At 35.4% G+C, this 14910-nt stretch overlaps 2 protein-coding genes across 2 annotated transcripts in view; both read left to right on the forward strand.

Annotated features, from left to right (window-relative positions):
• LOC123673936 overlaps positions 1–14910 on the forward strand; it is a 241568-nt gene that overhangs the window by 21479 nt on the left and 205179 nt on the right. The gene's annotated exons all lie outside the window — the stretch shown is intronic.
• LOC123673442 (S-phase kinase-associated protein 1-like) lies at positions 1034–1743 on the forward strand. Its single transcript, XM_045607921.1, has 2 exons — positions 1034–1191; positions 1267–1743. The coding sequence occupies exon 2, from the start codon at positions 1270–1272 to the stop codon at positions 1741–1743; it is 474 nt and encodes a 157-aa protein (XP_045463877.1). The 5' UTR covers positions 1034–1191; positions 1267–1269.

A 14910-nucleotide genomic window follows, 5' to 3' on the forward strand; every position in this document is an offset into this window, starting at 1 on the left:
TTTCCTACTTTTTCATTAAACTCAAGTTGGTCTAATCAGATTTTCCATAACTGTTTCCGTTCAAGAGATACAGGGCGATTTTGGAAATTGATACTTTTCGGACCCCTCCTTTATCTCCGAAGTTATTAGAAATAATGCTGAGGTAAAAACTACGTCTGAAACAGAATTCTGCGTAGAATCCAGTGGCGTACTCAGATTTTTTTTTCGGGGTATGGTTTTGAAGGTTCAACACAAACCTGAATTTTTTTAATGGAACACCCTATATTTCAATACTTCGTTGAATTCGTTATTTTTTTCCCTTCAAAATGATGTATGATACTATGTAGGTAGGATGTTCAAAAATGTTAAAAAAACACTAAAACATCAAATAATGATTATTTTTTCGTTAATGAGCAATGGATTTCCCAAATTATCCAATTGATCCTTTTTTTCATATGGAAAATCCATTGCTCATTAACAAAAAAATCATCATTATTTGATGTTTTAGTGTTTTTTTAACATTTCTGAACATCCTACCTACATAGTATCATACATCATTTTGAAGGGAAAAAAATAACGAATTCAACGAAGTAATGATATATAGGGTGTTCCATTAAAAAAATATAGGTTTGTGTTGAATCTTCAAAATCATTCCCCGAAAAAAAATTGAGTAGGTACGCCACTGAATTCTACGCAGAATTCTGTTTCAGACGTAGTTTTTACCTCAGCATTATTTCTAATAAAGGAGGGGTCCGAAAAGTATGAATTTCCAAAATCGCCCTGTATCTCTTGAACGGAAACAGTTATGCAAAATCTGATTAGACCAACTTGAGTTTCACGAAAAAGTAAGACAGGAACGTGAAAATCGCAAGGCTCTATCTTAAATAACAAGCGAGAAACCTGGCCGTCTCACCCAAAATTGGATGCACTGTACTTTAATGTGTCGAGTGTGACATCTAAGAACGAATTTTCAAACTAAATCTTTGACTGGTGAAGTGAAAATGGATGAGACTAATAACATCGATAATAATTTGACAACTCTCTGCCTCTCTCTCTTTTTCTTTCGAAAACAAATAAAAAGTAACGTATTCTGCACCGATAATTATTATCAATCATCTGTTGTTATCGTGTTATAAACGAAAATTTCTGCAGATTTTTTAATTTTGCTTTCCTAACGTTGAAGTTGAATTATCACATTTAGAAGATACCTAAGTAAGTCTTGTTTGTTTATGGAATATTCAAGATAGTTGGTACTTCAGTGCACATTTTTTGATTCAATTTTTCTAGAAGATGTTTATCAGCCTAAAATCATCCGAGGGAGACATTTTCACCGTATATGTGCAAGTTGCGAGATGTTCCGAAGTAATAAAAACAATGTTAGATATTTGTGGAAGTGGAATGCACAGCGAGGATGATGCTGACGATTACGGTAACGTGATATTGCCATTGCCAAATGTAGATTCTGCCACTTTGAAATTACTAATTGATTGGATGTCACATCATTTTTTTTATGACGAACCTTGGATAAAACCTAAAAATGCCCAGCCAGAACTGCCACATGAACCATTTCATATCCCGCCCTGGGACAAGGAATTCTTAAAAATTGACAGAGAAAGTCTCTTCAAATTGCTTCAGGCTTCCAACTATCTTGAGATTAGTGCTTTAAGGACGGTGGTATCTAAAACAATCGCCAATAAGTTGCGTGGAAAGACACTTGAAGAAGTAATGAAAAATTTCAACATACCTCAATCATCATCAGAATAATGATCACAGATCACATTCAATTAAATCAAATAAGTGAACGAAATACAAAAAAATATGTTAGAAAAATCAATTTCTCTTCAAATATTTACTGTTTACTTACCTACTTAATTATTGATCCAAATTGCAACTATTTACGTTGTTTATTTTATATCTGATTTCATATTTTTAGACATCGAATATTGATAATACAATTCGATATGTTCATCAATTTTAATTTGACAAAATATTTTTTTGCATTTGTTATGTCTCAATGAATAATTAATGTAGTTTGGAAAATATATTCATATATTCGATAATTTGAATACAGTTTAAAATCAATAAAAATAATGATAATATTTCTTTATTTCAAATGATTTGAATTTACATAACATAAACTATACAAATTAAGTGAAATGACGTCAAAATTTAAGTTTTACATTGCTCTTTCAAAATATTCCGGAGACTATAAGATTCTAAGTAGATTTTTTACTTTGATTCTGTTTTTTTTTAAATTATGATATGCTTTCAATTTTGTTTCGTTTTTTATTGTAAGCTCTTATACTCATGTATGTAAGTAGGTCTTCTTTCAGTTAATGTTAATCTCTCTGAATATTTTTCGTGATACAAATCACTTGTTGCTTTTGCATGTTCTCCGGTTTGTATAAAACATACTAACATGTCCCACTTCTAATAATTTTCATATTTCTTTGCGAAATAAACTGAAGTTTCAACTGTTTCAATAAATGTTTGACAACTGACATTTCCATGGTTTCATTAATCATCGCATCTTCCAAAGCCTACTCCTCTCGAACATGAAAAATATCAAGTAGGTATGCTATATTTTTGGAATGGTAATTTTCAGCTCTATCGAAGTATGTAGAAATATACGGAGGGTCCAATTTGAAAAAAAAAATATCATAGTGATAACTCATACCGGTGTGAACTTGGCAGACCGTTTCCAGTAGTAGACTATTTAACGGAAACACCCGAAGGCGGTGACCAGTGGCGTTCGGCAAATTAATGATTTCTTGTGGAAATATAAACTAGATCGGATATAAATTTCGGAAGTGGGTTCCGTATAGTATTGAGAGTATACGTTGAAGGAAATATTGAATTTTATAGAACGCGGGATATTTTAGCAACTTTATATTCAAATCATCATCCGTCTAATATGAAAAATTCATATTTCCGGAATTACGCGTCGGAGCATAACCATATTCGCAATGTAGCTTACTATTATCGATGTGAATGAACTGAAAAAACATGACTGACTTCTCTAGGGATCCAGGGGTAGTTTTTTCAACCTTCAAATTCCGAAAATTCGTATCTTCAGAAATACGCGTCGGAGCATAACCATATTTGGAAAGTAGATTACTACTATCGATGTGAATAAACTGTGGAAAAATGATAGACTTACCTAGGTATCCAGGGTTAGTTTTTTCAACCCTAAATTTCGAAAATTTCCATCTTTGGAAATACGCGACGGAGCATAACTATATTTGGAATGTAGATTACTATTAGCGATGTGAATAAACTTTTAAGGGTTGGAGAAACAACCCCCGGGTCACTAGGGAAGTCAATAATTTGTTTTCAGTTTAGTTGGCAGTATGTTCAAACGTGAGCCTAAAATGAGCCCAAAATTATGGTGTAATCAAAATCTTCATGAAAAATCGATCAGCTTCTTGTTAATCTAACACTTTAGGAGCAAAAAAGATTTCAATAGGGTAGTACATAAGCCTTAAATTATGGCAAAAAAAAAATTCAAAGTGATTCTGCTTGCTTTACTGGGGTCATTTTTTAGCCATTCCTGAAATTTTAATTCGAGACGTATAAATTTAGTGAATTGAAATGTCAGAATGAATTATCGAAAAACTGCTAATGGCTTTGGCACCTGTACTTTACCCTTAAGAAAATGAGAAAAGCACTGACGTTATGTCAGCAACTTTTGAGCTTTCGTTCATTCATGCGTCAATTTCTTCCTTGGAGATCACATACAGGGTGTTCTGATTTGTTTCCGACAAACTGAAATGGGTGATAGATCACATCATTTTAAGCAAAAAAGTTCCTATGAACATGGGTCCGGAAATGCTTCGTTTCCGAGATACAGGGTGTTAAAAATGAAAAAATAATTCGCGTTTTCTTTAATATGTTTTGACTGCTTCGAAATCCTTTCATGAAATTATTCCTATTCAAATATTAAATTTAAATTCATTTTGAAAATTTCTAAGGCGAAATGCATGCTGATTTTCTATTGCCCACTAGTAGAAGTGTAATTGTTGTTTTTAAGTGTTCTGAATATTCTGTTTCCTGAAATATTGCGTTGTTAGGATGCTTTACGAATACTGAGTTTTTATTTTCTTCGAAGGTCTGTAAAATCCTATTTCTCTGTAGATGATTTCTTCTTTGTATGCTTCGTTCGGGCCTTTGGTAACCAATACCATTTTCCTGTATTTGTTGATAAGCTATTAACTTAGTTAACTATAATTATAATTAAAGACATCTGAACCTAACACACCATAAATCTGTCATTGTGTATAGCCATTTCAAATCTATTGCCGCAACAATTGTTGAATGTAAAACAATCAATCATTCGAAGATTCATCATTCATTTGTGCATTCAACAGAACGGTGGACATTTCGAACACCTTCTTTAAAAATTATTATGTTATTTTGTTTTGTTCTAAATTGTTACTTCTAAAAAATATTTAATTTAAAATTATTACAAATTTGTTTCTACATGTTTTAGAGATTACAAAAATATGGATTTGGCTTTAAATGCGTTTTTCTCTGAAACGGTTGCCCCTAGCAACTTAAATGAGTTATACCTTTTTCAACTAGAAAAGTCAGAGGAATCGATTTTTTTAGTCCAGAATGACGTACAGGGTAGCACAGAAAAGTTGCTACGGTTTAAAGGGGACGAAATGATTGCCAGTGGCGCCCTCTAGAAAATACTTCCAAATCGACCACAAATTTGAATTTCTCACCTCGAAAAACCCTATGTACCAACTTTCATGCAATTATTTGGAATCAGTCGAAAGATATTTAGGAAAACGCGAATTATTTTTTCAACTTTAACACCCTGTATCTCGGAAACGAAGCATTTCCGGACCCATCTTCATAGGAACTTTTTTGCTTAAAATGATGTGATCTATCACCCATTTCAGTTTGTCGGAAACAAATCAGAACACCCTGTATATACCTCTTTACAGTTCTGTGGTCTGCAAGGGAGTTTGTGGCGCGGTCAACAGCTCATGACTACACGTCCGTGCTTTCCTAATTTTTTGGAGAGCAAAGTACGGACGCCGTGCAGATGTAAAGTAGGGATATCAAGCTTAATGCAAAATTTCATGTTGATCCCTTCACCAGAAGCAAATTCAGGTAAATTATTGAGATTTTTATATATTCGAAAGAAATTTTTAAAAAAATTAAAAATTGGTTATTTCAAATTAGCTCTGTATTGAATCAAAATGACAGCTATGAAACTAGAATAAGACTGTACCTGAGAAACAACCGTGCTCGAACAACTAAAGCTTTCAAAAAGTCTCCTGTATAGAATAAAATATGATTATACACATCTAGTCAGTAATATGTATCATTACCTTATAAACTGTTCCTTTTAGGTTTTCGATTGAGCTTGTCTATGGTTGTGAATTATCTGAATGTAAGAGAACTGAATTTGGTAAAATACGTACAACGGTATTTGAGGTTATGTTCAAATTAAAACAAGGGTTTTTTAGAAAAACCGATTCAGCACTACTTCGTTTGACAACCGACTTTTGGGTTGCCTGACATTCTTTTTGAATCATATAAATTTGAGAGTGTTCTTTCAGTTCACACCCCTTAGATCTGATTTGAAATCGAAATTTCGTTTAGTTAGTTGAGCAATTTGAATGCCACCTGAACGAATTCCCAATATTTCAACCTATCGCATTTTCATGGTTCGAAAGCTCATTCGAACGAATTGTAAACATACGAAAAATGTTGAAATTGGGAAATATTCGATAAAAAAAAAACTGTATCTTTATAGTGGTACACAACCTCGCTATCGAAGTCCAGCTTGCTACACCAGATTATCATCTAGATAACCAGATAGTTTATAGTTGGAATTCGAGAAATGCCCTATTGTGGTCCTTGTTTTATTGTTATTTATTCATTTGGATGAAGGCGCCTATTTGTGTCTGGTGTTGTCGCCTTTTCTGAAATATGGAGTTTTTCTCTTCGTAACTTGTAACTGTTGCTGATAAGTCATTAATCACACCGTTGAAATGGAAAAAGAGACCACCGAGTTGGCGCTGAAACGTTCGATAATTGTTCTGAAACTGGGAGATGAAAAACATAATAAAGGATGTGTTTTTTAGAGCTATAGAACTTTAAATTGCAATAAAACAACGATGGATTATTCGATTGACATGAATTTTATTTATCCGCAAGATAATCTTGTGGCATTACATTTTAAATATGATTTCTAGCATATGACCGCCATGCACGGCTGGCTCGGATGTAGTCCAATCTGGACGTCCAATTTTCGATGACTTTTTCCAACATTTGTGGCCGTATATCGGCAATAACACGGCGAATGTTGTCTTCCAAATGGTCAAGGGTTTGTGGCTTATCCGCATAGACCAATGACTTTACATAGCCGCACAGAAAGTAGTCTAGCGTGTTGAATCACAAGATCTTGGAGGCCAATTGACAGGTCCAAAATGTGAAATTAGGCGGTCACCAAACGTGTCTTTCAATAAATCGATTGTGGCACGAGCTGTGTGACATGTTGCGCCGTCTTGTTGGAACCACAGCTTCTGGACATCATGGTTGTTCAATTCAGGAATGAAAAAGTTAGTAATGATGGCTCTATACCGATCACCATTGACTGTAACGTTCTGGCCATCATCGTTTTTGAAGAATGATTCCACCAGCCCATGAAGCGCATCAAAAAGTCAGTTTTTCTGGATGTAACGGTGTTTCGACATACACTTGAGGATTAGCTTCACTCCAAATGCGGCAGTTTTGTTTGTTGACGTAGCCATTCAACCAGAAGTGTGCTTCATCGCTGAACAAAATAAAATGGACAGAGTGTGCGATACGTATTCCGCGCAGAACCATTATTTTCGAAATAAAATTGCACTATTTGCAAGCGTTGTTCAGGCGTGAGTCTATTCATGATGAATTGCCAAACCAAACTGAGAATAAATCACTTGACAGCTGTTAAATCGGTCGCCATCTTGATCAGTAAAGATAACTCAAAGTTATATACCTCGAAAAAAAAAGAAATTCTGTCATAGCAGGTGGGTTATCCTTTGATCTACATTCTCCCTCGGTTTGACGTGATCTTCACGGGACACCGTGTATGTATCATTTCGAGAAATTTTCTAGATTTTTCGTTTGGTTCTCTGTCTAATATTTCTGTTTGTTCGTATGATTATTTTTCCATAAACGTCTAATAGGCCATACCGGTGAATCACCCTGCATAATTTCAATTCCTTTTAGGTTCCAAATCCGAATTATCCTAGATGGAGCATTAACGAGCTGGTGTTATGTGAAGCAGAGCGGAAGAATAAACTTCTTGTTTTTAATGGGGAGTTCTTCTAATGAGCTCATACAGGCGAGTGCCCGACAATTATTGCCTGACGGAAATTATCTCATTCTCGGTTAAAAACTCCTGTATCTCACGTCATTCATCTGACATTTCGGCTTAATTTGAAAACTTATCAGCAAAATTGCAACCGACCGTTTACCTACAATTATTTTTAGAATTGACAAGAAAGATTCCTGGGTTCGTCGAAAAGCGTAATTAGGAAACTTGAATTTTACCTACAGGGTGATTCAGTTTCATTCAATGATTATTTATGCAGTTTTAATGAAAAATGTGTTGCGTGTTGAACTGAATTCAAAATATATTCTCAGATATAAGTTATTTTCAGGGGGCATCAGCTCGCTGCAGTGGAGAAAGAGGTAGGTTCTAGAAAATTTGAAAAAGTTAGTTTCATGGCGCCAGTTGGTTGTCAAAAATACTATAGCCCCTAAAAATATGTGTCAAACCACCAAAGTCTCTGGTGATCCTATTCTCGACAAGTGATCTTTCAAAACGTATATGTATTTTCCGAATGTCACACGTTTTGGTATTCTTGACTCGTGAACTTTCAAACGTACACGTTCTCGGTGCGAATGCTTACTGCGAGCGCTTTTCGGCATTCGTTTTGATTCTTCGACGATCTGAATGCCATAGAGATATATTCATAAGCCATATATTCATAAGTCATATTAATTCCTCTGGGTTAATGTAAAATGAAATAGTACTATTGTTATTAATGGATGTTAAACAAAGAGATAAAGACAATTATCAATGATTTGATTGAGAAACAATTTGTTCGAATGTTTCTGGATATCCTCAAAGAACATGGATGATGATAACTCTGGAAAATTAACCAGTAGAAGAAACTCCAAAATATTTATACAACAAAAAACAGAGAGAAATCAGAAGCCTGCAAGATGTAATGGGATTCTGAAGCTTTCTACTCAAGCATAGGATTCTTCATTGTACTTCGTAGACAGCAAATATTATTGTCAAAGCTTGTGTAGTGCTCCATAATATTTGCATTGAAAATACAATGTACCGGAACCAGAAGACGATGGTACATGTAAAAAAAAAACGAGAAATTTAATTGCTGACGCTGAAATCAGGCACTAAATCGACATTAATCGATGGTTATATTCTGTCTCTACTCCAACTCAATTAACAATTACTTGTGATGAAGCATTCATGAATTCACAGATACACTATATTTTCCACTCACCTATACATGCATCTATATTGAACAATTACATAAATTGTAAGGGAGTCACTGTAAATTTCGTTTCTACACTTACCGGCAAAAAAACTCGGCCACCCAAAATTTTGCTGAAGTTCGTTGACCAAGAACTTTCATAATTTTTCATCGATTACAATTGTTGCTACGCCAAATTGAAGACAAATTCTTCGGCAAACTCCAGTAAAGTTTTTCAAAAATGTTGATAGCTTATTTTGCAGGGCAAAAAAACCTGTAGTCCAATTTCTCAAATCCCTGTGGAACAGTTCGGAAAATTTTTAGAGTTTACGCAAAGTTTATTTCAAGGGCTATCCTTTTCGACATCTTTCAGTTTTTATTCCACCTTGAAATTTTGATTTGTTATGAATTTGATTCAAATGAAAACCTGAAATTTTATTAACACGCCAAGCTCCATTAAGGACCAAAAACGTAGTTGGCTTCTGTAATGGTATGGGGCTGTACTTACAAGACGTTCTTCAGGAAGCTGAGTTCCGAGCTGAGTTCATTTTAATGCTCGACAATGCAAGAACGCATGTAGTAAAATTGTTAACCAATATTTGGATGAGGTTGATATCCAACTGTTAGAATGGTATATAAACGAAAGTACAACCAGAAGCTTGTGAAAAAGGAAACAGATCAAAAACATTTTAAAATTTTTTAACCTCTATGGCACTACATTCGGCTCTTAAAAATTCTCCTGACTCCCCGGCGAAAGGAGAGCAGAGATAACCTCAAGTATTCTATATTGCCGCATTTTTCATTGAAAGTCCTGTGCATTCTACACAAAGGGGAAATCTGATAGGCATTTGTTCTCATAAAAGGGATCTTAAACAATTCAGAGTATCTCAGCTCTCTGTTCGGGATGTTGAGTTATTCCATTCATTATCTCGAAGACCATAATCAAGTCCGAGATGGCTCTTCTACCCTGTAGTGTCACCATCCCATGCTTTCGCATCAATGGAGCATAGTAGCTATTTTCAATGGGAGTTTGAGACTCCAAACCTGAGAAATCTCCTCTGGACTCTTTCTATCCTATCTATGTGAACCTAGCTGATAATGAGGATTCCATTAAAGACCTCTGCGATGAAATTCTAAGAAACATTCGTCGTCCCCACTACCCGAAACACTTGACAAGCTTCGTTTAGCGTTGCAATCTGAATATGACGCAATTACTCAAAATCACATTATTTGTCTTATCAATTCGATGTCTCCGCGATTGCCTGCAGTTATTTCCGCTAGAAGCGGGCATACGAAATATTGAAAAAGGCCAATTATGTTTTTCTTTTTGTTTCAAATTACTGTTTTATATTTGAACATTACTAAATGAATTTTTTCCCTACAACAATTTCTGGCTTTTTTGAATACGTGTATCTTAGAAATCAAGATATCAAGTTGAAATAAAAACTGCGAGATGACGAAAAGGATTGTCTTTGCAATAAACTGAGCGTGAACTCTACGAGTCTCCCGAACTGTTTCAAAGGTGTTGGACTACAAATACATGTTTCTTTTTCAACCTGTAAAAATAAGCTATCAATGTATTTGGAGAATTTAGTTTATTTTAATACCAAAGAATTTATTTTCAATTTGGCGTAAAAACAATTGTAATCGATGAAAAATCACGAAAGTTCTTGGTCAAACAACTTCAGCAAAATATAAGGTGGCCGAGATTTTTTTGCCGGTGAGTGTAGTAACTACAGTATTTGGATGCATAAAAATTTACACTTTTGTATGACAATAGGCACATTTGTTATTCTATTATAAGTTATGTTGGAATTCGTTCCCAATCATTTATACAGCGTGGTCCAGATTTTAGTTCAATAACTTTGGCGTCGGATAGAACAACTTTTTTCATGGAAAAAATGTTCATATAAACATTTAGTTTGGCCGAGTTGTTTGGCGGTGACAGTAGTAGTAGCACAGTATAGAGAATGGAATTCCTTATACTATGGTATACGGTAGGTATTCAATTTCTTAAAAAAAAAAAAAGGAAATTGATGAACTTATTGATTACTGCTAAAATCAGATAAACTAATAAGCGGAAAGCAATGTCGATCGATATTTATTTACGTCCGGATCACCAACTAATACAGTGCGGTACAGTTTGGGACATCCTGTATGTGCCCAGCCGTTCGTGGCGTCTTTCAATGAAACGCCAGCATCCGACCAGTCGCTGAAAACGTTATTTCCGAGGGATTCGGGGTAATACATCGCAATAATGAGAATCGCGGAACGGATATCCTGAGAAACGTACGCTCGGAGACTGCCAACGAAGCATTGGGGTCCTCCGGCGGACGCGGCTATGATTCACCCGTTCGTGTTTCTTGATTTAGTGACCGAGGGAATCCCTCTGTCTAGGGTTGATGCGATCACGTCCTGAATATTTTAAATGCCCACAGGAAATCGAGAGTGAGTACGCTCAATCGTTCGCTGTTGTTGCTCGTTTCGACATTATGCGTGTGCATATCTGTCTTCAACGAAATTTCGAGGTGTTCTTCGAAAATTGCAGTTTACTTGTATGGATGCAGAGAATGGATCATAATTGCCCCCACATAGTTAATTTCCGATATTCTAGTACAAAACACGCGTTAACGTACGAGCTGAATAAATATAAATTGCTGAACAAGGCTTATTTAATAATTATATACCTTTATTCCCAACTTATATAATACCCAATCACAGGAATTCAAAAAGAAAAACAAATATAAAATCAATAATAACCAAAATAAATCAATGCTTTATTATGAACGTTATCCAATAAAACAATAAAAATTAAGAGATAAACAGCCCATAGACACCCCAACAGACAGTTTTCACGCCCCGGAAAAGAAGAACAAAATACAGGAAAGAAATGTAAATCAAATACAATATAACATCATGCATGATCATCTTAATTCAAATACAAATTACATATATCATCCAGAGATTGAGAATGCAGATTACATCTATCTGCTATAGAATTAACAACAGGTATCTAAATCTCAGTGGTGACCTAACAAGCAAATTTATTATAGGTGTATTAATTTAGAAAGGGTATTTAGTTCTAGCCTTCGAGCGAGGTAGGAGAAAATCTAGTTTACTCAGCAACTCAACGTAGTCAATCCTACCACCCATCAGAAGACTATGAAGGAATTTGATGGCATGCAAGCTTCTTCTGCAATCAAGGCTTTTCGAATTGAATCTTGATAATAAGATGCTATGATCGTATCCCCTCGGCGGGTACAGTCCATCCTCACTTCAAAAACCTTCTTTGTACAGTCTTCAGATGGTGAGCATGACAATTATAGATTGGGCGCCAAATAAGGCAACTATACTCGAACTTAATTTTGACCTACACTTCAAATAAGTATGTTATTGTTGCCGAATTATCAAACAATCTCGCGTTCCACAAAATGAAACCATATATCCTGCACGCCCATAAAGTAAGTTGAGTAATATGTATGAAATCTTCATTCATGAAATCTTTCTTTCATTCGAAATAAACCAATTACAGCGAATATTTCCCTCCTGTCAAAAATTCTATGTATATGGAGAACAATTATCGAAAATTACAGCGATAATTGCATTGTAGGAAGCGAAACTGCACTGCGATAATTGTTCTGTTCATAGATGCATAGTTTCTATGCATCCTACACAGTTCGAATCTATGGCAATTCCATTCTACAACAATTTGACAAGTGATGTGACAGTTTATTCGGGAAATATTCCCCCGAATTACACTCGTGCATTAAAATAACCGGATAATTTCGCATTCCAGCGTGTTTTCTTTGAAAAACTGCATTCGGTCATTTTCATTTTTGGAGAAAAATGAAAATGAACTCATGCAGTTTTTATGACAACACGCTGTCATGCAAAATTATCGGTAATTTTGATGCACTTGTAAAATTACCTACGATAATTGCATTGTAGGAAGCGAAACAGCACTGCGATAATTGTTCTGTTCATAGATGCATAGTTTCTATGCATCTTACACAGTTCGAATCTATGGCAATTCCATTCTACATCAGTTTGACAAGTGATGTAACAGTTTATTCCGGAAATATTCCCCCGAATTACACTCGTGCATCAAAATGACCAGATAATTTCGCATTCCAGCGTGTTTTCTTTGAAAAACAGCATTCGGTCATTTTCATTTTTGGTCATGCAGTTTTTATGACATCACGCTGTCATGCAAAATTATCGGTAATTTTGATGCACTTGTGCAATTACTAACGAAAACAATGCTGTAATGAGTTCATTACAGCACTTTTTTTCAACATTGTAATGAACTCATTACAATACTGAAATAGAGAAAAGTCATTAAAACTATCAGAAAATTATTATACGCTAGAGAGAAACTCATTGAAAATGTACTAATTCAAATTGAATATTTCAAGTATCCCTTTATTTTGATTTATATCAGCCTGTTAAGGAGCAAATACGCAACATGTTCTCCTACTTATATGAACACCGACAACACTAGGTTCTTATCGAATTCGATAAACGGCACCCCGAATAAAATCCCAACAGACATCACCCCCCCAATGTTTTCAGAACTGAACACAATCAACAAAGTGGACAAAATAATGGCACAAGCCACTCGTTTATCAAGAGACCATAAAATCACCCCACAAAACGGCAGGAAATGGAGGACCAGGATGCGGAAAGCCGCGCGCGAGACACAGGTCGGCCATTATGCCTCTTTCTCCCCAGCATCCCCTGGAAGAGCGGCATCTCGAGGAACGCAGCATCTGTCGCGCCGTGCAAACATCATAAACCGAAACCGAATACCGCCGCACACTCGGAAGTGGCTCAAGGTGTCCGCCATAAAATGTGTCTCTCTCTCCCTTTTAATAATCTCTGCCTCTAGTGTGTTGTTGTGTATACGCGCTCTCGGTTCATTTATAAATAGGATAAACCTTATTAGTAGAGGGCTGCGGATCTCGAAGAAAGGGAATGTGAACGAGGTGAATGGCGCCCATTCAGGTTCTCTTTTTCCGAAATCTCGACCGGTGCAATTTCCTGTTTGTTACAGACGCGATTGACAAGTTTTGAAATCATGGTGGCCATGGTGCGACTATTCGCATTTTATGGTTTCATCCCCCTAGAATTTGAGGGTTCGAAGTGATCGTTTACCGAAGAGAAATAAGCTTCTTCAGGGTGATTCACCGCGGAGGCATATTAGACGTTTATGGAAAACTATTTCATATTTGCATACTGGGATTTGAGACAATGATCTTTCTCACTAAAATCTTTTCAGACCTCTACAATTTCCGGTTATACCAGAAACAGACATTTGCTTTCTGATTTCAAATGGCACACCCCTCACCTATTATTATGGACTAACACCTTCCTTGAATTCAATGAAAGCGACAAGGAAATTTGGCGTTCGGGATGGACTTCTTCTAACGTTTTCAACAAAAGTCTTATTGTTGATCCCTCAGAAAAAGTTCTAGGTTTCAATCTTCCTAGGAAAATTTGGTGTATTTTGAATAGACTTAGAACTGGTCATGGTCGTTGTAATAGTACCCTCTTCAAATGGCGTTCTATTGATAGCCCACTATGTGAGTGTGGTGTAGAAGAGACCATTGACCACTTGGTGAATGATTGTCCGATTTATAAATTTCATGATGGTTTCCAAGCTATCCATTCAGTTTCAGATTCTTTTTTAGAATGGGTAGTTAACTTCAAATCGATATAATGAAAACTAATATTTAGTACTCCTTTCTGCTTATTTTCTTTTTGTTTTAGGATCCAATTGGAAATTATAGAGTCGTCAACCGAAAAGAGAGGATAAAGGAAATTTTGTTTCGGTTGAAGAGGAAGTCCTTCAATATAAATTATGTCAGCTTATTCTGTAAACGTTTACACAAACCAGTCACTACACCGATACGGGGAGACAGAGTTTTTGCTGAGGTTTTTATCTGTTCTCTTGTATCATACGTTGAAATGTATGATGCCCCGTTACATTTACTCTGCTAATACTGAGATTCATCGACATATATGCTTGATTGTTTGAAATTAATATTTTGTATTGCTCTTTCTCAAAAGAATATATATATTGAATGATTAGATAGATTTCAGTAATATGCCATAACTTAGGTAGAAACTCAACGGTTCATGAGTTAATGAGATTCTCATAAAAAAATGGCTGCGAAGAGGTCTTACATTTTCTTCAATATTTCTGAAGAAAATGAAAAAACCTTTTTCATTTTCGATTCTGCCAGTACGTAGTATTATGAGAATGTTTTCGGACCCAAAATGTACAGGATTTTTATCATGAACTTGGACAACTCGAATTCATCAAAACTCAAGATTTTCAAATTAGAATCTAATTGTCCGCAAAAAGGGGTTTGCGGTCAATTTCAGATGAATTTTACTACTAATATTGAACAACCGAAAAATT

The sequence above is a fragment of the Harmonia axyridis genome, chromosome 2 (assembly GCF_914767665.1).
Source record: "Harmonia axyridis chromosome 2, icHarAxyr1.1, whole genome shotgun sequence".
Lineage (NCBI taxonomy): Eukaryota > Metazoa > Arthropoda > Insecta > Coleoptera > Coccinellidae > Harmonia > Harmonia axyridis.